At 46.2% G+C, this 24416-nt stretch overlaps 1 protein-coding gene across 3 annotated transcripts; it reads left to right on the top strand.

The window, feature by feature from the left end:
* Positions 1–8513: 8513 nt before the first annotated feature.
* LOC137096101 (uncharacterized) lies at positions 8514–24031 on the top strand. Of its 3 annotated transcripts, XR_010909268.1 has the most exons (9): positions 8516–9061; positions 21995–22080; positions 22271–22328; positions 22598–22671; positions 22854–22878; positions 23073–23149; positions 23250–23523; positions 23669–23802; positions 23926–24031. XR_010909268.1 is itself a non-coding variant. In XM_067464100.1 (7 exons), exons 1-7 carry the CDS (start codon positions 8693–8695, stop codon positions 23431–23433), a joined length of 870 nt encoding a protein of 289 aa, XP_067320201.1. In that variant the 5' UTR covers positions 8514–8692; the 3' UTR covers positions 23434–23662. The 3 variants fall into 3 exon arrangements, 2 of the variants coding, with proteins under 2 accessions (XP_067320201.1, XP_067320200.1); XM_067464100.1 differs by lacking the exons at positions 23669–23802; positions 23926–24031 and having other exon boundaries at positions 8514–9061; positions 22274–22328; positions 23250–23662; XM_067464099.1 differs by lacking the exons at positions 23669–23802; positions 23926–24031 and having other exon boundaries at positions 23250–23662.
* Positions 24032–24416: the final 385 nt, after the last annotated feature.

Consider the following 24416-nt stretch of genomic DNA (forward strand, 5'->3'; position numbering starts at 1 on the left):
AAGCAGCAAAAAAAAAACATGGTCAGACAAACAGAAGAAAATTAAAGAAACGTGGACTCCATTTAACAAATAGTTACAGGTTCTTAAACCAAATGATGAAAGCTGGAAGAAAAAAAATGGATAGAATGGAAGGAAGACTCATGTAACGGGAAACAAAAGGAAGAAGGGCCATTCCAGACAGGCCGTTATCCCAGGAGCATCTGCATTTAAGAAACACGGATGTTCCTGGGGGCCCATGTACACTCACCCCAAAAAGCATGCGCTTTCTGGGGTGGGTGTGCTGATGTTGTACTGGGACTTCGCAGTACAACACTGGGACACTTAACCGCCTCCCATAAAGCCTCCCTAAACTGAGTAAAGAAGGAAAAGAACTCACTTGGCTTCTATGGGACGGCTGCCGGAGATCTCCTGGCATGTACAAATGACGTGACAGGAGAAGGGGGGACAGGAGCGATTTCCCCACATCCCCCCACCCCCCCACCTCCGGCAGCCCTCCTAAGGAGGCCGGATGAGTTTTTTTTTCCTTTTTTACTCAGTTTGGCTTGGGGGGAAGGGGTTGGTATTCCCACAGTTTTTTTGGGCTAATTTAGCCCGGAAAACTGTGGGAATACTGTCTAGACTGCAGTATTCCAAGAAGGCACAGAATAAACCCACTTTCAAACTAATTTGCCACAAACCAGGGTTTTCCTGGTTTGTAGAGAATTAATTGCAGGTTGCCCAAAATGTTGTCTGCACAGCCCCCTTTTTATTGCAGAAGTTTCCACAATAAAGTGGCTGTCTACTGCTGTAAGTTGTCAACATGGAAGGGAGAGGGGTGGGTGTGGGGAGGGAGAAGGAAATGAAAAAATATGGTTATGTATAATTTTTTTAAAGAAACTTCAACGTTGCTCTCACACTGAACAACTCAATAGGCTAACTTAAGAAACCGAATCCATTCTCATGGAGCCGCTATCAGTCTAATAGTTGACATCCTTTTGTTTACCTTTTGAATGCTGGGAAAACCTTAATTGCCTTTTATTTATTTATTTATTTATTTATTTCAAAGTTTTATATACTGAGCTTTTCACCTCATAAGAGGGACTCAGCCCGGTTTCCAACCATAAAAACACATATAATCGGTAAAATATCAAAATACACATTACAATAAAACATTTAAAAAGCACATATACTGTATTTAAAACTACAGTGGTCAGTCGTCATACTAAAATCGAATATACACCATCTTCCATCCAGATCATTGTCTCATTCTTCGAAAGCCTGTCTCCATAACCACGACTTCACCTGTTTCCTGAATGTCAGGATTGTTGGGGCAGTTCTGACCTCTGGTGGGAGAGAGTTCCAGAGTCGCGGGGCCACTACCGAGAAGGCCCTGTCCCTCGTCCCCATCAGCCGCGCTTGCGAGGCTGGTGGGACCGAGAGCAGGGCCCCTCCAGACGATCTTAGTAATCTTGATGGTTCGTAGGGGAGAATACGTTCGGAGAGGTAAACCGGGCTGGAGTCGTTTAGGGCTTTATAGGTTAACACCAGCACTTTGAATTGTGCTCAGAAGCTATTTGGCAGCCAGTGGAGCTGGTGTAACAGCGGAGTGGTGTGCTCCCTGTACCCAGCACCCGTTAGTAATCTGGCTGCCGCACGTTGGACTTATTTATTTATTTATTTATTTTTATTTGCTTTACTTCTATACCGCTTTTCTCAGCCGAAATGGCGACTCAAAGCGGTTTACATAATACAAGTTATCACAACAATATCAAAAGGCAATTGCTGCAGTCTTCAGAGGCAACCCCACGTAGAGAGCGTTGCAGTAGTCTAAACGGGATGTAACCAAAGCGTGGACTACCGTGGCCAAGTCAGCCTTCCCAAGGTATGGGCGCAGCTGGCGCACAAGTTTTAGTTGTGCAAAAGCTCCCCTGACCACCGCCGAGACCTGGGGTTCCAGGCTCAGCGATGAGTCTAGGAGAACTCCCAGACTGCGAACCTGCGCCTTTAGTGGGAGTGTGACCCCTTCCAGCACAGGCTGCAACCCCGTACCTTGTTCGGTCTTACGACTGACCAGGAGTACCTCTGTCTTTTCTGGATTTAGTTTCAATCTGTTGTCCCTCATCCAGTCCATCACAGCGGCCAAGCACCGGTTCAGGACCTGAACAGCCTCCTTAGTAGCAGGTGAAAAGGAGTGATAGAGTTGGACATCATCTGCGTACAGATGACACCACACCCCAAAACTCCGGATGATCTCTCCCAACGCCTTCATGTATATGTTAAACAACATAGGGGACAGTACTGAACCCTGCGGGACTCCACAGTACAAACAGCGGGACTCTTGGCACTATCTCTCTATAACTGGAAGCACTGAGTTATAGACCACAACCCAGCCACGTCCACCTCCCTCGCCTTTTTCTCAGGGTAGGGAAGAGCCTCTGGCAGCGTTTCATGGGAAATATTCTCTCTCAAATCAGATCTGTCTGTGAGGCAATTCCCATCATCCAGAGAAGAGCTACTTTCTCCCTGAAGGCACTACAGGGGTGGTGGGCTCCAATTCAGACTCCAATTCACAGGTACAAGTGATCACCAGAGAGTCCCCCTCCTCCTCAGACCAGGCCTCATAGTTGGTAGAGGGGGTAGAGGGGAATTTGCATGTGGGAGGTGATTGGCCATGGGAGGGAGAGGAGGGAGGGGCCCCTGGGAGGGAGAGGAAATATGCAAAGTTTGGCAAGGGGGAATTGTGAGGTGGAGTGGAATTTGCATGTGGGAGGTGATTGGCCAAGGGTGGGAGAGGAGGGAGGGGTCTTTGAGAGGGAGGAGGGATATGCAAAGTTTGGCAAGTGAGGATTGTGAGGTAGAGGGGAATTTGCATATGAGAGGTGATTGGCCGGGGGGAGGGAGTGGACTATGGGAGAGAGGGGGGATGTGCAAAATTTGGCAAGTGGGCAGTATGAGGTAATAATAATAATAATAATAATAATAATAATAATAATAATCTGCAAAGACTCTGGCACAAGCCAGTCAAGGTGGTCCCAGTGGTGATCGGCACACTGGGTGCAGTGCCGAAAGACCTTGGCCTGCACTTAAACACGATCGGCACTGACAAAATTACCATCTGCCAGCTGCAAAAGGCCACCTTACTGGGATCTGCACGCATTATTCGCCGATACATCACACAGTCCTAGACACTTGGGAAGTGTCCGATGTGTGATCCAATACAACAGCCAGCAGAGTGTCTGCTGTGGGCTCATCTTGTGGTTTTTCAAATAATAATAATAAAACTTTATTTATATCAGGCTTTTCTCCCTCACGGGACCCAAAGCGGCCGACAACATATTAAAATCATACAAACAGCAGTTCAAGTACATCAACAATAAATATAAAATGTCATAAAATAAGCAATTTGAAAACAAATTACAATATACATTCATATCCATTTGGCACTCAATCAATCAATCAATCGATTTATTAATGCTCACAGAAACGACATCTAACAAACATCTATACAAAACACTGTAAATCCGAGGGACATAAAAGAAGCCTCCCCGCAACACATCTGGGCGTCCCTTGGCAACGTCTTTATAGACGGCTGATTCTTTCACTCCGGAAGCGACCAGAAGCGACTTGCAGCATGCAACCAAACCAACCAACCAACCAACTGAACTTTCAGGACTAACTATGACAGTTATCTCAATCAACATCGAAGGCGTGTCAGCGGCCAAAGAACAGCTGCCCTATGAACTGTGTCGAGATAAGAAATGTGACGTGCTGTGTGTCCAAGAAACAACAGAAATAACCAAAAGTTCCAGGAATGATCTTAGTAGCAAAAAGACCACACACACAGTATGGAAGCGCTGTGTAAAAGCAGGCCTCCAAGTCAGCAGTGCCCATAACACTGAAGAAAACAATATAAAGGTTATAGAGTAGAGCTTAATAACATCACATTTACCTCTGTGTACAAACCCCCAAATGAAGAGTTTTGTTTCTCCTCTCCTGAGAACTTTGTTGGCACCAAAGGGAGGTAGTAATCGGTGACTTTAACAGCCATGGCCATGTATGATGCTATGCCCAGGAGGATAAATATGGAGAGGCTTTCCTCTCCTGGGCCGAACTGCACAAACTATCACTTATTCATGATAGTAGACTCCCACCATCCTACAACAGTGGGAGATGCCACCGAGGATACAACCCAGACCTCTTGTTTGTGAGCGACAGGCAGCATTGTGTAGCAATGCACTAAATCAGTGGGACCACCAATACCAAACACACAGCACTGACGAATAGTATGCCAATTGTTCCCAACTATAAGGCCTCAGAAAGTCCGATTTAAAAAAAGATTCAACTTCAGAAAGGCAGATTGGACTAAATTCTCAGGCATGTTAGATGACAAGATCATATCGGTCACCCCAATCCCCGAGGAATACGAGCACTTTATTGATATAGTAAAAACCTGCTCACGAGCCTCTACACTGAGAGGCTGCAGAACACACTTCCTTCGGGGCATTACTCCTGAAACAGCTGCCTTGCTGGAAGACTATTACAGGCTCCACAACGAAGACCCATTTAGTGAGCAAACTTCAGGCAGTGCAGAGCATTTTGTCCTCCATCTCTGAAGCCAAGAAAGAACTGAAGTCGACATGGGAAGGAGCAGTCAGAAGGCGTGGAGGCTGCTAAGACAGTTGAGCAATGATTCCTCACAAACTAATACTCATGCCAACATAAAGGGAGATCAGATAGCGCATCAGCTTCTGAAGAATGGGAAACCCAACCTTGCCACCAAAGTAGGAAGGAAACCAATAGTCAGACAACCCGAAAATGAGAACAACAACCTTCATGAACCCTTTACATCTACTGAATTGGACATGGCCTTCAATAGATGCAAAAATGGCAAAGCAGCTGGCCTGGAAGATCTAGGGATGAAACAAATTAAGAACTTTGGCTCAAAAGCAAGGTGCTGGCTGCTAAAGCCGATGAACAACTGCATTGCATCCTGTCAGATCCCCAAAATCTGGAGGAAAACAAGAGTCATGGCCATCTTGAAACCAGGCAAAGACCGCAACGATCCAAAAAGCTATAGACCAATCTCTTTGCTGTGCCATCTTTACAAAGTTCTGTAGAGACTTATTCTGCATAGAATCGTGGAAAAAGTAGACCCATTTCTGATCCCACAGCAAGCTGGCTTCAGGAAAGGCAAAAGCTACACATCACAAGTGTTGAACCTGACTCAGTACATAGAGGATGGCTTTGAAAAGCAGCAGATTACAGGAGCTGTCTTCATAGACCTGTCAGCCCCCTATGACACTGTAAATAATCTCCTTCTCCTGAGGAAAAATTATAATATCACAAAGGACTATCACCTCACCCGCTTCATAGGAAATCTGCTACAAAACCGGAGCTTTTTTTGTTGAATTCCAGGGCCAGAGAAGTAGATGGTGAAAACAGAAGAACAGTCTGCCTCAAGGGAGCGTGCTTGCTCCATCAATGTTCAACATTTACACAAATGATCAGCCACTGCTGATCATTTGTGTAAGAAGGGACAGAGAGTTTCAACTGTGCTGATGATCATGCCATCACCGCTCAAGCAGGGAGCTTTGAAATGGCTGAACAGAAGCTATCCAAAGCTCAGTCATGTGAAAAATATAAATAAAAACATCTAACCACTTCATCACATAGACTAAATTCCACTTAAAATTCAGGAAGCCCCTGATCCCATCACATTCATTTGGCCTCAAGTTTAGGAGAGAGCAGTCTTTGTGTAGTTTTTAAGTGTGGGGGCCAGCAGTCTTTTTCAACATGTCAGGAGGTGGTGAGGAAATTAGGTTGTTGTAGGTTTTTTTGGGCTATATGGCCATGTTCTAGAGGCATTTTCTCTTGCATCTATGGCAAGCATCCTCAGAGGTAGTGAGGTCTGTTGAGGTCTGGTGAGGAAATTGATTTTTTGGAATCATTGGGAAGTTTGACCTTTCCTGTAACGTAGTGGCATTTGTTGCTCCCAGTTTAAAATGTGGGCTGGGAAGTTGTGGGAGACTCCCTCCTGGGCACACAGAAGACTGGGCGGTTAGTAAAAGTTCCGTCACCGCCATTACCTTTTCCTCACCGAGAAAGTAGGTCTTTGCCAAACAATTTTTTTAAAGCCCAGAACTATAATGTGATGAGAAATTAACTCAAAGAATGCGGATACATACTGAGTTGCATGGTAGTGTGGTGGGGGTAAACAGTTCTCCCATTTTATAGGAAAGGGGAGCTCTACTCAGCTGAATCTTTTCACCCGTTTAATTACCTTAATGCAACGAAGTCCTTACAAGCATCTATACAAAACACTGTATTGCACTTTACTCCAGTCAGTAATGTTATGGCGTTTTCCGTCACTCCAGATTAATTTCCTTCACCGAAAGTCTGTCTAAACAGGAAAGTTTTTAATTGGTTCTTAAAAGAAGAAAGGAGGGCACTGTTTTAATTTCTTTCGGGAGGCTGCTCCACTGGCTCGGGAAGGCCACCGAGAATGCACTCTCCCTCATTGCTGTCAGCCACATTTGCGACTGTGGTGGAAGTGAGAGTAGAGCTTCCCCTGAAGATCTTAAAGAGTGAACTGGTTGGTATGAGGAGGTGTGGGCAGATAAGTAAGTTGGACCTCAACCATTTAGGGATGTAAAGGTTAAAACCAGCATCTTTAATCAGGCTTGGAAAGAAATTGGCTGCCAGTGCAGGCGCTGTAGCAGAGGAGTTGTGTGCTCCCTGGGCTGCAGCTCTTTGGACTAATTGGGTTTCCGGGCACTCTTCAGGGGCAGCCCCACATAGAACCTGTCACAGTAGTCTAGGTGGGATGTAACTAAGGCGTGGACCACCATGGCCAAGTCTGGCTTCTCAAGGTACAGGTGCAGCTGGCACATAATTGTGCAAAGGCCCTCCTGGCCTGTTCCGTCTCCCAGGAGACTGGGACTATTACCTTTGTTCGTTGCATGATTCGGCTGCCTTTGCCCTTTCCTTTAGAAGTTTCTGCAGCTTGCAAGTCCTAGAGTTGCAGCCAAAGGCGGGAAAAAGGGGACCCAGCCTGCAAACTCTTTGCAGTGATTGGCTTAGGGTGCAGCTCTTAGAGCCCGCCCTTTTTCCTGGGGAGAGTTTTCCTTTTAAGAATTTCCCTACCCTGTTCAGTTCCAAAGAAGCCTTTTGGATGTGCTGAGGGCCAAATAGGGCAGCCCAGAAAAAACCACCGCAAAAACTACTGGCTATTGAGATCAGCTATTGAGCAATTGAGAATTAAGATAAGTACAATTGGGATAATATAGTTAGATAAGCTAAATTAATAACTATTGAGATAAGAGTAATTGAGGTCTATTGAATGGAAGGAGTATTGAGTTAAGAATAGTGAGATAGGTTTAATTTACTATTGAGAGAATAATTGTATTGACTATTGGGAACAACTATTGAGAGCAACTATTGAAATAAATATCCCCTTTTTGATGTTTAGACCTCGCAGTGGACTCCATTTTTTATTATCTCAATTTTCTCCAGAAAGCCCCAGCGGTTCACTCAGACATAGGAACAGCACATCAGAGTTTGGTTTACAAAGCGTCTGGGTGTAACGGCACATGGCCACCACAGACACCTAGGCTTCCAGGCGTAGTGATAAGTTCAGAAAGACCCCCATAGTGCAGACCTGATCTTTCAAGGGGAGTGTATCCCCATCTAACACAGGTTGCCTCCTATACCTTAATCTGCCTTACGACTGATACTGTTTGGTTTCAATTTCAATTTGTTTGTCCTCATCCAGTCCATTACAGCTGCACTGGTTCAGGGTCTGAGTGGCATCCTTCGCTTTCGGTTGAAATGAGCAGTAGCGTTGGGTGTCATCAGTGTACAGATCGCACTGAACTCCAAAACTCTGGATGATGCAGGACCCGACAGGCCAATGGCCATGGGGTCGATCAGGCATCCCCTAGTGCCACCTTCTGGGTCCGTCCTTCCAGGAAAGACCGGTGTCACTGTAAAACAGTGCCCCCGAGTCCCATCCCAGCCAGGGGAACCAGAAGGATATCATGGTCGATGGCACTGAAGGCCGCTAAGAGGTCCAAGAGAACCACCAGGGACACACTCCCCTGTCTAGTTCTCTGCGTACATCATCTCCCAAGGCAACCAAAGCCATCTCTCTCCTGTAGACAGGGCTAAAACCAGACTCTTCCTTCTCATTAGAGACAATCCAATACGTAGACCTGTTTGAATTGATTTTAAAATCCTGTTCAAATTTGATTTTTAAGATTTTCCATGGAACCCCTAAGGGTGCTTTTGTGGAACAATAGGGTTCCATGCAACAGACTGGGAGCTAGCGCTAGTCTAGGCAGCAGGGGAAAAAGTTTGTGGGCGGGGCTTAGCTGTGGGAGGGCAGGAGGGAGGGGCCTCAGGGAGGCAGGCATATGTATGAGAGGTGAGGGAGAGGGAATTTGCATATGGGTGCTGATTGGCTGGTGGAGGAAGTAGCGAGAGGGGCCCTTAGGATGGAGAGGGAATTTGCATGTGGGTGCGGATTGGTGAGCATGGAAAGGGCCAGCCAGTCACCAGCCACATGTAAATCCCTCTCCTCCTCTCAATCCCAAACTCCTGCCACTCAGTCCTCAGGCAGAGCCCTAGTTGCCTTGCCAGAGCTCTCCCTCTCTCCCAGTGGCAGCCAGTTCCAGGGGTCAATCTCTTGCTAAGTCCCTTGGAGTGGAGAAGAGGGATGCCCTCATGGGGCCCCATGGGCTTCCAGGACCATCCATTGGAGGGAAGGAGGGAGCCAGGGGGGCTGCAGGACCCTTGGCCCCATCCAGGGGGTGGGATGCCCCAGTCTCTCATGCTTTGTGGCCTTCTCTTGCCCCTTTCCAGACCTCCCGAGCCACAAGGAACCTGCGCGGAGGTGTCCTCTCTCCAGACGCACATCAAGCCACAAGAAAGCTGTGCGGAGGAGCCCTCTCTCCAGACGCACATCAAGCCACAAGAAAGCTGTGCGGAGGAGCCCTCTCTCCAGACGCACATCAAGCCACAAGGAACATGTGCGGAGGAGCCCTCTCTACCGTCGTACATCATTGAAGTGAGGCCAGCGTCGAAGGTAAGGAAGGAGGCCTCTCCCTCCCAGGAACCTTTGAGAAATCAGGTCTTCTATCTCCTTCAGGGTTCCATTCGTGAGCCATAACCAGGTCTTCTCCTTATCAACTATTCCTTCAGTTTTGTCAAGGAACAAAATCAGGGGGGTTGGTGCCGGGAGGTGGGAGTGTTTCACACTCGGCAGCTTGTCTGGTCCACGGCCATGCCCAGGAAGTTGTGCCCATTAGCACCAGTCCGGGGCAGAGCCTTTTACTGGTTTGCGCCTTGTCCTCCACTGCCACGAGGCTCATCTGCTTCTGGCCAGCACACTCCCCTTCTTCTGGGCCTCTGCCCCAGGGACAGGGAGGACAACTCTTTCTCCTCATCCTCCACCTCCATCACCTGTTCTATAACCCCAGAGATGAATGGGCCAAAATAGATCAATTTCACCAAAGGGAATGCTGGAGGTGCAAGACGCAGAAAGGCACTCTTCCCATATCTGGTGAACTTGTAAGATGGTACAAGATCTTTGGGGAAATGTGATTAAAGAAACAAGCAAAATTATGACTAATAAGGTTAAGAAAAACCTAGAAAAGTGTCTTTTAGGGCGATTTAGAGAGAGAATTAGCAAAGGAGATGAAGAAATATGTCAATATAGGTTTGTTGCTGCTAGAACAGTGTCCAGGAGATCACAAAGAGTCGGAAGCAACTGAACGAACGAACAACAACAAGAGCAGTGTTACTCAACTTTCCGAATGTCTTGACCCTTTAATACAGTTCCTCATGTTGTGATGACCCTCAACCATAACATTATTTTCGTTGCTACTTTTAAAAAATCATGTCAGAAGCAACTTGAGAAACTGCAAGTTGCTTCTGGTGTGAGAGAATTGGCTGTCTGCAAGGATGTTGCCCAGGGGACGCCCGGTAATGTTGCTACTGTTATGAATAGTAATGTAAATACTGGATATGCAGGATGTATTTTCATTCACTGGATCAAACTTGACACAAACACCCCCGATATGCCCAAATTTGAATACTGGTGGGGTTGGAGTGGGGTGGGGGGTGGGGGTTGATTTTGTCATTTGGGAGTTGTAGTTGCTGGGATTTATAGTTCATCTACAAGCAAAGAGCATTTTGAACTCCAGCAATGATGGAATTAAACCAGACTTGGCACATATAACACCCTTGACCAACAGAAAATACTGGAAGGCTTTGGTGGGTATTGACCTTGAGTTTTGGAGTTGTAGTTCACCTACATCCAGAGAGCACTGTAGATTCAAATAATGATGGATCTGGACCAAACTTGGCACAAATACTCAATATTCCCAAATGTGGATACTGGTGGAGTTTGAGGAAAATAGACCTTGACATTTGGGAGTTGTAGTTGCTGGGATTTATAGTTTACCTACAAACAAAGAGCATCCTGAACCCTGCCAATGACAGAATTGGACCAAATTCCCCACACAGAACTCCCATGACCAACAGAAAATACTGTGTTTTCTGATGGTCTTTAGTGACCCCTCTGAAACCCCCTCGCGACCCCTCCCAGGGGTCCCGACCTCCATCTTGAGAAACACTGTGCTAGATTAACAATAGCGAAATCTTGGAAGGGGGAAAGGAACTACTAACAAAGGACTGGAAAGAAAAACTATTAGACTCTGTTCAAATGGCCTAGCGATCCAATGGTATTCGGGAAGGAAGCAATGAAGGGTCCACATGAAGAAAGTCAGGTAGAATAGGTATAAGAGTCACAGTGAGTAGTTTTTTAAAAAAAATATTTATTTAAAAAAACTATTTGTAATACATTTATCTTTACTTTACATTGCTTTGGTTTCAATACATTTTTTCTTTCCACCCCTTAACCCTCCCCCTCCCCCCGTTGACAAGATGGTCCTTCTTCCTTCATTCGAGCCATCGTTGCATTCTCTCTAGTTTTTCCCCCCAATGATCGTCTTCTGGTTTAGCTTCTTGTATCCAGTTTTTAAAGGGTGACCATATTTCTTTGATTTCGTTCTGCTTTCCTGTCCATAGTTTTTCATTTCTTATAATGTCCATAATTTCCAATTGTACTTGTTCCCACACATATTCATACCAGTTTCCCAGGGTCCATTTCTTTTTTCCTTTCCACCCCCCAGGAAATCACAGCATGTGTTGCTCTAAACATCATCATAACTAATTTTTGTTCATGTGCTTTTATTTTACTATCCCCGCAAATCCCTTTTAAGAGAATCTCCGTATTTAAATAATTTTTTATTTTTGTATATAATTCAATATTCATGAAGATTTGATTCCAGAACTTTTGTGTCTCCTTACATTCCCACCATAGGTGTGAGTACCAGGCTGTCCATGGTTTACTTGGGGTGGACATTCAATAGACTCTTCTTTTAGAATCATAGAGTTGGAAGAGACCTCAAGGGCCATCCAGTCCAACCCCCTGCAAAGAAGCAGGAAAATTGCATTCAAAGCACCCCCGACAGATGGCCATCCAGCCTCTGTTTACAAGCCTCCAAAGAAGGAGCCTCCACCACTGCTGAACAGCTCTCAGTCAGGAAGTTCTTCCTAATGTTCAGATGGAATCTCCTTTCTTGTAGTTTGAAGCCATTGTTCTGCATCCTAGTCTCCAAGGAAGCAGAAAACAAGTTCGCTCCCTCCTCCCTGTGACTTCCCCTCACATATTTATACATGGCTATCATATCTCCTCTCAGCCTTCTCTTCTTCAGGCTAAACATACCCGGCTCTTTAAGCCACTCCTTATAGGGCTTGTTCTCCAGACCCTTGATTATTTTAGTCACCCTCTTCTGGACACATTCCAGCTTGTCAATATCTCTCTTGAATTGTGGTGCCCAGAATTGGGCACAATATTCCAGGTGTGGTCCTAACCAAGGCAGAATAGAGGGGTAGCATGACTTCCCTGGACCTAGACACTATCCTCCTATTGATGCAGGCCAAAATCCCATTGGCTTTTTTTTTGCCGCCACATCACATTGTTGGCTCACGATTAACTTGTTGTCCACGAAGACTCCAAGGTCTTTTTCACACGTACTGCTGTCAAGCCAGGCACTGTCCCCCATTCTGTATCTTTGCATTTCATTTTTTTCTGCCTAAGTGGAGTATCTTGCATTTGTCACTGTTGAACTTCATTTTGTTAGTTTTGGCCCATCTCTCTAATCTGATAAGATCGTTTTGAATTCTGCTCCTGTCTTCTAGAGTATTGGCTATCCCTCCCAATTTGGTGTCGTCTGCAAATTCTGAATCCTTGTCTTTTGATGAACTTAGTAGCATCAACTGTCCCAGCCATCACATTTAGAAGACCCTTTGCCCAATCATTTAGCAGCAACCTATCTTTCTTGGTAGCTGGGCTCTACTGAATGCCTCCCTGCACATGTGTCTTGCTTCTCTACTCAATGATTCCTTACCCCATCCTGACAGTTGCTAGGATGTTGGGAAGCTAGCTTTTCCATGCTGAGTTTCAAGCCCTGTCTCACTTGCCCCTTTTTGTTCCGGCAGATCAGAGTGATACTTGATAAGATATCCTACTTGATCCTTCTACACTGCCATATAATCCAGATCTTGGACTCGTTGCTTGGGTGTGATCTTGGACTCGTCGCTGAGCCTGGAACCCCAGGTTTCAGCGGTGACCAGGGGAGCATTCGCACAGTTAAAACTTGTGCGCCAGCTGCGCCCGTACCTTGGGAAGTCTGACTTGGCCACGGTAGTCCACGCTCTGGTTACATCCCGTATAGACTACTGCAATGCTCTCTACGTGGGGTTACCTTTGAAGACTGCTCGGAAGCTTCAAAAGGTCCAGTGTTCAGCAGCCAAGTTGCTAACAGGAGCGGCATTCAGGGAGCATAGAACTCCTCTGTTCCGCCAACTCCACTGGCTGCCAGTTTGCTACCGGGCACAATTCAAAGTGCTGGCATTAGCCTATAAAGCCCTAAACGGTTCTGGCCCTACTTACCTCTCCGAACGCATCCCCTCCTATGAACCGGCTAGGACACTAAGATCATCTGGGGTGGCACTGCTCTCTATCTCGGCTGCATCACAGGCACGCTTGGCGGGGATGAGAGACAGGGCCTTCTCAGTGGTGGCTCCCTGCTGGCGTTTCGGAGGAAAGTGAAGACCTGGCTGTTCGAACAAGCATTTGATTAAACAGTGTAATTGAACATAGGAATACGGAATAATGGATGACGAGACTGGATTCTGATTTTACTGTTGAGGCGCTAATGATTGTTATACTGATGTTAATGATTTATGTTACAGTTGTTTTTATTGCCTATACTTGTTTTGTGATGTTTTGTACTGATGTTGTTCACCGCTTTGTGTCGCCTGAGGGCTGAGAAAAGCGGTATAGAAATAAAGTAAGTAAGTAAGTAAAGTAAGTAAATATCCCCCATTTACTTTCCCTTTTGCCTTCCCCTTTTTATATATTTCTTTTATGACTTTTATGCCTATTCCAAAATTTTCCATTCTTTTAAATAAGAAATTGTGGTTAACTGTATCAAATGCTTTGTATACATCCAATTTGATAAATGCGTAACTTTTTTTTACTTTTCTGGGTGATAATGTTGATCAAATTCCTCAGTGGGTGGCTTATATTTCTTCCCTTAATAAAGCCGTATTGATCATCCCATATCACTTCTGGTAATATATCCTTTAATCTATTTGCTAAATTTTACGCAAATATTTTGTAATCTTGATTCAATAAGCTAATTGGTCTATATGAATTCACTTCTCTTAGATTCTTCCCTGGTTTGAGTATTGTTATTATTTCCACTTCTTTCCAGGACTCCGGCACTTCTCCCTCTTTTATTATATTATTAAAACTTATTGCTAATTCTGGAATCAGAACCTCTTTCATTTGTTTATAGAATTCTGCAGTAAATCCATCGTTTCCTGGTGATTTCCCTTTTTTAAGATTGTCTATTACTTTCTCAATCTCCTGGTATGATATTTCGCTCTGTATTTGTTTTTTTTCCTCCTGTTTTTTTTTCTCACCCAATCTTCACATGGCATATCTTTTTCTCCCTTATATAATTTCTGATAGAAATCTGCAAATATCTCCCTTATGCTTTTATTATCCTTTATCAATTTATTATTTTTATCATATATTTCTTTCACTTTGTTTTTCCTTCCTTTTTTAGATAATTTGCTAGCCGTCTCACTGAATTGATATTTGTCCTTTGAAAATCATTTTAACGATTTATTGTTGAAGGCTTTCATGGCTGGAATCACCAGGTTCCTGTGGGGTTTTTTGGGCTATAGGGCCATGTTCTAGAGGCATTTCTCCTGACGTTTCGCCTGCATCTATGGCAAGCATCCTCAGAGGTAGTGAGGTCTGTTGGAATTAGGACAATGGGTTTATATATCTGTGGAATGGCTGGGGTGGGGCAAGGAGCTCTTGTCTGCTGGAGCTAGGTGTGAATGTTTCAACTGACCACCTTCATTAGCATTTGAAGGCCTGGCTGAGCCTGGGAAAATCTTTTGTTGAGAGGTGTTAAGATGTGCCTGGTTGTTTCCTCTCTGTTGTTTTGCTGTTGTAATTGTAGAGTTTTTTAATACTGGTAGCCAGATTTTGTTCATTTTCATGGTCTCTTCCTTTCTGTTGAAATTGTCCACATGCTTGTGGATTTCAATGGCTTCTCTGTGTAGTCTGACATGGTGGTTGTTGGTGTGGTCCAGCATTTCTGTGTTCTCAAATAATATGCTGTGTCCAGGCTGGTTCATCAGGTGCTCTGCTATGGCTGACTTCTCTGGTTGAAGTAGTCTGCAGTGCCTTTCCTGTTCCTTGATGCGTGTTTGGGCAATGCTGCGTTTGGTGGTCCCTATGTAGACTTGTCCACAGCTGCATGGTGTACGGTAGACTCCTGCAGAAGTGAGAGGATCCCTCTTGTTCTTTGCTGAACGTAGCATTTGTTGGATTTTCTTAGTGAGTCTGTAGATAGTTTGTATGTTGTGTTTCCTCATCAGCTTCCCTATGCGGTCAGTGGTTCCCTTGATGTATGGCAGGAACACTTTTCCTCTTGGTGGATCTTCATCTCTACTCTCGTGGCTTGTTCTTGGTCTTGCAGCTCTTCTGATGTCTGAGGTGGAGTATCCATTGGCCTGTAGAGCCCAGTTGAGGTGGTTCAGTTCATCTTGGAGGAGGTGGGGTTCGCAGATTCTTTTTGCACGGTCTGCCAAGGCTTTAATGGTGCTTCTTTTTTGACTTGGGTGATGGTTGGAGTTTTTATGTAGATATCTATCTGTGTGTGTGGGTTTTCTGTAGACGGTGTGACCCAATTGTTGATCTGGTTTGCGGATGACTAGGACATCTAGAAAAGGCAGTCTTCCTTCATTTTCTTTTTCCATGGTGAACTGGATGTTTGGGTGGATGCTGTTAAGATGGTCCAGGAACTTGTTGAGTTCTTCTTCTCCATGGCTCCAAATGGTGAAGGTGTCATCCACATATCTGAACCATATCGTGGGCTTTTTGGTTGCTGTCTCCAGGGCTTGTTTTTCAAAGCGTTCCATGTAGAAGTTAGCTATGACCGGGCTGAGAGGGCTCCCCATAGCTACTCCATCTTTCTGTTCGTAGAATTCATTGTCCCACTGAAAGTAACTGGTGGTGAGGCAATGGTGAAACAGAGCCGTGATGTCTTCTGGGAACCTCTGGTTGATGAGTGCCATGGTGTCTGCTACCGGGACCATGGTAAATAGAGATACCACATCGAAGCTGATCAGTTTGTCGTTGGTATTTAGCTTGAGATTGCTGATCTTTTCTATGAAGTGGGCTGAGTCCTTGATGTAGTGTGTAGTGAGCCCAATATGGCTTTGTAACTGTGCAGCAAGAAATTTTGCTAGGTCGTATTTTAACAATTAATTCTTTTTTCTATATATAAACTTATCAATTTCCTTCAGCTCTTCTTTCAACATATCTATTTCTTTTTTAGTTTTTTTATCATATCTATTCTGTAACTCCTTATATTTCTCTTCCATTTGGTGATATATTGTATAGAGTCACAGTGAGTAGTGACAGAAATCGTAGGTGGTGGGTTCATGAGGATGGGGGTGGAGGGAACAGGCCTGGTACAATGTTGCAATTGTACAGTTTTCGTTCGTTATTTCAGTATTTGTTCTTTGTTTTTGTGTTTTGTTTATTACTGCTATGCAATAAAATTTAAAATTTCATCGCAAAAGGGACCAAAGGGACCATAAGAGATTATAAAGGTGGGCCAAGAGTTACAAGATGGATTTTAGCAGGGAGAACTCTGCCATACTAGACTTTGGCAACAAAGATGAAATGGGTGACCCCTGACTTGAAAACAGTCCATGTGAAAAGGACTTAGGAGCCCTAATAGACCGCAAACTGAACATGAGTCAAGAGTGTGATGCAGCTGCAGATTAAAAAAAACAGAATTTCAAACTATCTTAGAAAAAGAAGAAAAAGTTTGGGTTGTTGTGAGTTTTTCGGGCTATATGGCCATGTTCCAGAAGCATTCTCTCCTGACGTTTTGCCTGTATCTGTGGCAGGCATCCTCAGAGGGTGTGAGGTCTGTTTGAAACTAGGCAAGTGAGGTTTATATATCTGTGGAATGTCCAGGATGGGGGAAAGAACTCTTGTCTGTTGGAGGTAGGTGTGAATGTTTCAATTGGTCACCTTGATTAGTATTTAATGGCATAGCAGTTTTAAGGTCTGGCTTCTTCCTGCCTGGGAGAATCCTTTGTTGGGAGATGATTAGCTGGCCCTGATTGTTTCTTGTCTGGAATTCCTCTGTTTTTCGGTGTTGTTTTTTTTTTTTTAGAGTTTTTTAAAATACTGGCAGCCAGATTTTGTTCATTTTCATAGTTTCTTCCTTTCTGTTGAAATTGTCCACATGGTTGTGGATTTCAATGGCTTCTCTGTGTTATCTGACATGGTAGTTGCTAGAGTGGTCCAGCATTTCTGTGTTCTCAAATAATATTCTGTGTTCAGGTTGGTTCATCATGTGCTCTGCTATGGCTGACTTCTCTGGTTGAAGTAATCTGCAGTGCCTTTCATGTTCCTTGCTTTGTGTTTGGGCTGCTTGTGGTGGTCCCTATGTAGACTTGTCCACAGCTTCATGGAATACAGAAGACTCCTGCAGAGGTGAGAGGATCCCTCTTGTCCTTTGCCGAACGGAGCATTTGTTGGATTCTCTTCGTGGGTCTGTCGATAGTTTGAAGGTTGTGCTTTTTCATCAGCTTCCCTATGCAGTCGGTAGTTCCCTTGATGTATGGCAAGAACATTCTTCTTCTGAGTGGATCTCTGTCTTGACTCTCATGCCTTGTTCTCGGTCTAGCAGCTCTTCTGATGTCTGTGGTGGAGTCTCCATTGGTCTGAAAAGCCCAGTTGAGGTAGTTCAGTTCACCTTGGAGGAGGTGGGCTTCGCAGACTCTTTTTGCACGGTCTGCCAGGGCTCTAATTGTGTTTCCTTTTTTACTTGGTTTAATAGCTAAAATTGTACAAATTTATTTGTTTGTTTGTTTTTTTGTTTGTTTATTCTATTTGTATACCGCCCTTCTCAGCCCACAAGCGACTCAGGGAGGTTTACAAAGGCAACAATTCAATGCCCAACAACACCATAAAACATTTAAAAACATTAACATATAATATAAAACCATAACAAGATCAATAAAATATAAATCATTTACGTCTCTTAGTTAAAAACGTTGTCCAATCTCATCATCCAGCCGTTCCATATGTCTGTTACACTGGTCCTAGCTGGTTCACAAGGGGAGATGTGTCCTATGTTATACATCCTATGTTATAACCTGGAAGACAACCAAGTAAAATCCTCCATGATTTCATGGGCAAAACATCTGGGGAGAAACATAGATTTTGATCATTGGGAATACCTGTGGAATAAAGGTTTCAAATTCAGAGTGGCGGCTTCAGTTACAGACAATTGATATAAAGTGTTCTATAGGTGTTATGCAGTAATAATAATAATAATAATAATAATAATAATAATAGCTAGCCGTCCCCTGCTATGCGTTGCTGTGGCCCACATGGGCATTCTGTGTGGGAGGTTTGGACCAATTCTATCGTTGGTGGGGTTCAGAAAGCTCTGTGACTGCAGGTGAACTATAAATCCCAGCAACTACAACTCCCAAATGTCAAGATTCTATTTTCCTCAAACTCCTCCAGTGTTCCCATTTGGGCATATTGAGTATTCGTGTAGAGTTTGGTCCAGATCCATCATTGTTTGAGTCCACAGTGATCTCTGGATGTAGGTGAACTACAACTCCAAAACTCAAGGTCAATACCCACCAAACCCTTCCAGTCCCAAATGACAACATCATAAGTGATGGTCACTCCTTGTGTTGTGAGACGTTTTGTTGCCAAATTTGGTGTGATTTCGTTCATTGGTTCTTTTGTTTTTAAGGTACTCATTATGCACAGAGCATATATATATATATATATATATATATATATATATATATATATATAATCTTTATGTCTACAGCACTACCGTCTCCCCTAAGGGGACTCAGAGCGGCTTAAATGAGGCCAATCCCAGCGATACATTACAGCAACATAAAATATAAACAACAAAATAACATCACAATAAAATAAATAAACCAATTAAGTAAAATACACAGTACAAAATAACATAGTGGAAAATAAAACACAGTGGGTGGGCCAAATGCACGACATAAAATGATAAAACACTGGATGAGATAGCAATGAAAAGGTACATTTGTGGGGGAGGAGCTCATAGGGGACTGAACAGTGGAATTAGACTGGAAAGTGCAATATGAGGGAAGCAGTGTAGGTGAAACAACAGGACTGGAATATATGGTCACTCTCCAAAGGCACATCAGAAAAAGCCAAGTCTTTAGAGCTTTCTTAAAGGCTGCCAGGGTGGGGGCTTGCCTAATCTCACCAGGTAGCGAGTTCCATAGCTGGGGGGCCACAACGGAGAAGGCTCTCTCCCTCGTTCCCACAAGTCGTGCCCGCAATAGAGGAAGAGGTGTTATGCAACCACAGCTCTCCTCACCAAAATAGATAATTTCCAATCAGGATTCTGTTGGAGGTATAAAATAAAGAAAGGGACCTTCTTCCATGTGTGATGGTCTTGTGAATTGGTGCAGGCTTATTGGAAAAAATGATCAAGGTAACAAATATAATGTTCCACAAGCAAGTTTTAAAAAATCCAGGGATGTGCCTGGAAAGAGAAATTTGTCATTACAGCTTCGTTGCTGCATGTATAACGATTGTCAAAGATTGGAAAGGGGGGAAAAAACATTAAGCATCAAAAATTGGAGGGATAAACTGTGGGATTGGGCGCAGATGTCCAAGATTTCTAGTAATTTACTAGAAACGGTTCTGGTCCAACTTCCTGTTTGAAGTTATCTTCCTTTATGAGTCAACTAGACTTTTGAGATCTGCTGGGGAGGTCCTGCTCTCGGTCCCACCCCCTTCGCAAGCATGATTGGTGGGGACATGAGACAGGGCCTTCCTTCTCAGTGATGGCCCCTCGGTTGTGGAACTGCCTCCCTAGTGACATCAGGCAGGCCCCATCCCTCCTGGTCTTCAGGTAAAACTAAAGACCTGGCTTTGTGCTCAGGCGTTCAGAGAATAGGCCAATATGGAATTCGAGTTCAACAGTTTTGACCATGACTATGGACTAATTTCTCAGTATAAACTCACGACTCAGCACTTTATGCTTTGAATATGTTATATGTTTTAATCTGTTTCATTGTCTTGTGTGTTTTTAGTGGCTTATATGTTTTCATTGTTTTATAGTTGATAGGGTATGTGTTATGGTTTTTGTTGTGTATTTGTTCAGTTGCTTCCGACTCTTGGTGCCCTCATGGACCGGCCCAGGCCAGAGCTCCCTGTTGGCCATGGCCACCCTGAGCTCCTTCAAGGTCAAGCCAGTCACTTCAAGGATACCATCCATCCACCTTCCCCTTGGTCGGCCCCTCTTCCTTTTTCCTTCCATTTTCCCCAGCAGCATTCTCTTCTCCAAGCTTTCCTGTCTTCTCATGATGTGGCCAAAGGACTTCATCTTTGCCTCTAATATCTTTCCCTCCAGTGAGCAGCTGGGCATTAATACCTGAAGTATGGACTGGTTGGATCTTCTTGCGGTTTAAGGCACTCTCAGAATTTTCCTCCAACTCCACAGTTCAAAAGCATCTATCTTCCTTCACTCAGCCTTCCTTATGGTCCAGCTCTTGCATCCATAAGTTACCACGGGGAATACCATTGCTTTAACTATGCAAGCATTCATTGCCAGTGTGATGTCTCTACTCTTCACTATTTGATCAAGATTGGTCGTTGCTCTCTTCCCAAGAAGGAAACGTCTTCTGATTTCCTGGCTGCAGTCTGTGTCTGCAGTCATCTTCACACCTAGAAATACAAAGTCTGTCACGGCCTCCACGTTTTCTCCTTCTATTTGCCAGTTATCAATCAGTCTGGTTGCCATCATCTTGTTTTTTTATGCTTAACTGCAACCCAACTTTTGCCCTTTCTTCTTTCACCTTGGTTAGAAGGCTCCTTAGCTCCTCCTCCCTTTCAGCCCTCAAAGTGGTATCATCTGCATATCTAAGGTTGTTCATGTTTAATTCCAGCCTTGGTTATGTTGGTTGTATTTCTTTTATTGTAAAGTGTATGTTACGGCATTAAAGTCTTGCCGGATTTTGTAAGCCGCCTTGTGTTCCCTGTGGGGTGAAATCCATCATCTTCTCAAATCATGTAGAATTAGCTTGGATTGACCCTCAGGTGAATGTTGGGATCAATCCTCCAAACTTGGTGGTCTGGCCAGTTGGTGGGGTAGAGCAATAAAACAAAAACTCTAGGTTTCCCATTCCTGGCAGGTCATTTCCATGGGCCTGAAAACTCTGGTCTTGCAATTTGCCACATTGGACATTGGTCGCTTAAGAAGCTTGCTAAGGAACTGAATGGCATGCATTCCTATGAGGAGCCGCTCAGGGAGCAGAGTGTGTTTAGCTTGGAGAAAAGAAGGCCGAGAGGGGCATGAGAGCCAGGTGTGAATATCAGAAGAGATGTCCCAATGAGAAGAGGGAAGCTTGTTTTCCGCTGCTCCAGAGACAAGGGCCTCAAGGAGCAATGGTTTCCAACTGAAGGAAAAGAGATTCTGTCCAAACATGAGGAAGAAATTCCTGACAGAAAATGCTGTTTGATAGAGGGTTTTTCCTGCCTGGGAGTCCAGTAGGGCTTCCTTCTACTGAATGGCAGAACTGGGCTGGACTAGATGGCCTATGGGGATATCTTCTATGAATGTGTGAATACTCTCCATCAGCAGCTGCAGACACAGGAATCAAGCTCCCCCCCCCCCCCCCCAATGGGACACCTTTCCAAATATTAAAACATGGCCCTCATGTCCCCTCTCCGCCTTCTCTTTTCCAATGCAAATATTCCCGGCTCCCTCAACCAGTCCTCAAAGGGAGTCATCGTTCTCAGAACTTTCACCCTTTTGGTCACTCTTCTCTCAACACAATCTAGTTTGTCCCTGTCTGTTCTGACCGTTGGTGCCCAGAACTGGACACAGTCCTCTTCCAGGCAGGGTCTGACCAAAGCAGAAGAGATGCCCGCCTTCAGAGGGATACAGAGCTTTAGGGACAGGAGATGAGTGGTGGGTTGAGTGTCCCCTGGTGACCCCTGGAGCAAGATAGCCGTCCTTTCCCCTTGGGTTCCTCCATCCCGTTCATTCCCTGTCCCTCACAGAAGCTGGGCCAAGGCAGCGGTCAGCATCCAAGAACGGAGGGCGATTCCGCTTTGGTTCCCAGGTGGGCCTTTGCTGAAGAGCGGAGGAGATCCTACAGCCCTCATTTGTCGTTGGACTGCAAATCCCAGCGGCCTCTGACAGTGTGGTCAACTGAGAGGAATGCTGGGGGTGGCAGTCCAAACATGACTGGAGGGAGAGAGGTTGTAGCGGAAGGAGAAGCCCTTCTTTGTTGGAGCCTTGAGTTTCCCTTCCTTTTCCTACAGTTTCTGGGGAGAGAGGAGCTCCCCTGGGCGGACAGCAGCCTGGAAGTGCAGAGGGGGAGCCTGACGTCCTCCGAGAGAGCAGAGAGGTACCTCCTGCCCATGATTTTTTTTGGGGGGGGGGGTAGGGAAGGCTGCGGCCTGGGGGTTTGAGGCCTCCCAGAATGTTGCCTTCCTCCCAGGGGCTGGAAGGTCCTTGGGGTGGGGCTGGCCTTGGGGACCTTGGGAGAATGGAGGGGATCCTAAGCTGAGCTCTTCTTCTGTCCCTTGCCCTTCTAGCAGCTTCCTCTCGGAGAAGAGCCCAACTCCGCCGCAGAACAAACTACCCAAAGAGTTGGTGAGTGAAAGAGGGGGGCTGGAAAGAGGGAGCTGGATCAGGGCCACCCCAAGGCCCCTTGAGTTCACGGTGGCCCTTGGCTGAAGAGGCCTCCCTTACGGTGGGAATCAGCCCCAGGCAGCGTGGTCATTGGGGAGGAGATCTGGGGGTTGCAGTCCAACTCTCTCCAGGATTAGCAGTACGAATTCACCTGGGAAAGAGTGAGGGAGGGTGTGGCAAAAGGCACAGCACGAACTTCCCTCTTCTTCCCCCTTCTTCCCTCTCAACAGGGCTCAAAGGAAGTTGGGATCCCTTCTGAGTTGTTCCTGCCGGAGTGGGTGGCCCTGGACCTCAATACAGAGAGGTACCTCCTTCCCAGTTTCAGGGGAACATGGCAGGCAGAGGTCTCCTCCCTCCCTCTCCCAATTGAGGCCAAGGGGGCCTCAGCCTGCACTCTTATTCCATGGGGGCTTGGGGGGCTCCACCAGAGAGAAGAGAGGGGAGGACTTCTTCTGACCTTGCCTACTTGTCTCTCTCTCCTTGCAGTCTCAACGAGCTCACTCAGAAGATGGTAAGGAAGGGAAGGGGACGGTGAAAGAGGGGTGGGCTCCTTCCTCTCTACCCCCCCCCCCCACCATCTCTTTTCCTCTCCCTGCCCCTCCTTTCACCTCCTTCCTCCCACTCTAGTCCTCCTCCCCTGGGCTGCCTTCCCATTCCTTCTCTTTTGGCCCCTTTTTTACTCCTCTGCCCAATTGTCTTTTGCAGGACTCCGACGAGGCAACGCTGGCAGACATCGCCAGCATAGAGGATGAGGTGTGGGACCCTCCCCCCAGTTCGAGCAGGTGCGTTGCTATTGCCCGGGAGGGATGACCACAGCCCTGCTCCTTGTCCTCCGTCCCTGCCCTGCCAGGCCTCACCTCCTTGTGCCTCTCTCTCTTCCAGTTCCCTGAGCCAAGAGGAAGCCGTAGACATGGCCCTTCACCCTCGGAGGTGGTCCTCCCTGGACCCAGAGCAGGTAAGGCCCAGAGTTCCTCCCGGCCAGGCCTGGGACCACCACCCAGGAGGCATCGCCCAATGCCTTCTCCAGGAGATGAAGAGGGGCCTCCTGCAGAGACCTTCCGGATGACAGGTTCGTCCCAGAGAAATCCGGCCTTCAGGTAGGCTGCTCTTCTCGGCTCCCGTTCGTCACCTGGTGGTCTCTCTGGCCACTGGAAAGGTATGTTGGGAGCCCAATGCCCAGTTACCCTCAGCAGGCATTCTACACACTTCACCTGTCAACTCTCTCCCTCCACTTTTGGCCCCAGCGGCCTTTCGATGGCTGCCGGGTGCCATTGTTTCTTCCCTCCTTTCTTTGCTTTCAGGCGAAAGAACACCTGCATCGTCTTTGCATGCTTGTCTGCAGTCCCTCCTCTGCAGAGGCCATGCAAGCAGTGGACTACGTGGCCCGCAAACACCTCAAGATGGCCACGGACCACTTTCTGGAGTCCAATGGGAGGTAAGAGAGCTGGGCCTGGGGGTGCCCCATCCCTGTCCCGATGGGGCCCTAGCGGTCTCCCCATGGGGTCGGAGACAAGGCTGGCCCTGACCATGGCTCCCTCTTCCCTCTCTTCATTCACAGGCCTTGTGGTGAATTAGTATGCGCCGTACTAAATTCACAGTATTGTTGCCTGGAGGCGGCGCTGGACCTGTTCCTGGCCAAGGTGAAGGAGGGCCCTTGGCTGGCCCAGGAGGCCGAGGAACAGGGCGGCCCTGCTTGGGATGCGGCCACGGTAAGGGCAAGGAGAATGGGACCCCCTCTTTCCCAGCCTTGACCAGGAGCCCTCCTTCTGTTGAGGTTCAAACCTCCTCCTTTCTCTCCGCAGGCAAGAGCGACGCGGGCCATCGGCGGGATCGTGAAGCACATCAAGGAGAGCTGTCGCCTGGAGGGGTGGTTCCTGGAGCTTCTGCTCGCCTTGGTGATCAACTTCATCGAGGTCACAAGGCCTGGGTTGGAGGCACCCAGCAGGAACCGGAGCAGTGGCTACGTTCCTCCAGGGTAAGGAGAGGGTGGGGAGGAAGGGTCAGCGGGACTCCCAACCCTTTTGGGGGGCCTGATGGGGGACTCAGACC

This window comes from Anolis sagrei, chromosome 2 (genome assembly GCF_037176765.1).
Source record: "Anolis sagrei isolate rAnoSag1 chromosome 2, rAnoSag1.mat, whole genome shotgun sequence".
Lineage (NCBI taxonomy): Eukaryota > Metazoa > Chordata > Lepidosauria > Squamata > Dactyloidae > Anolis > Anolis sagrei.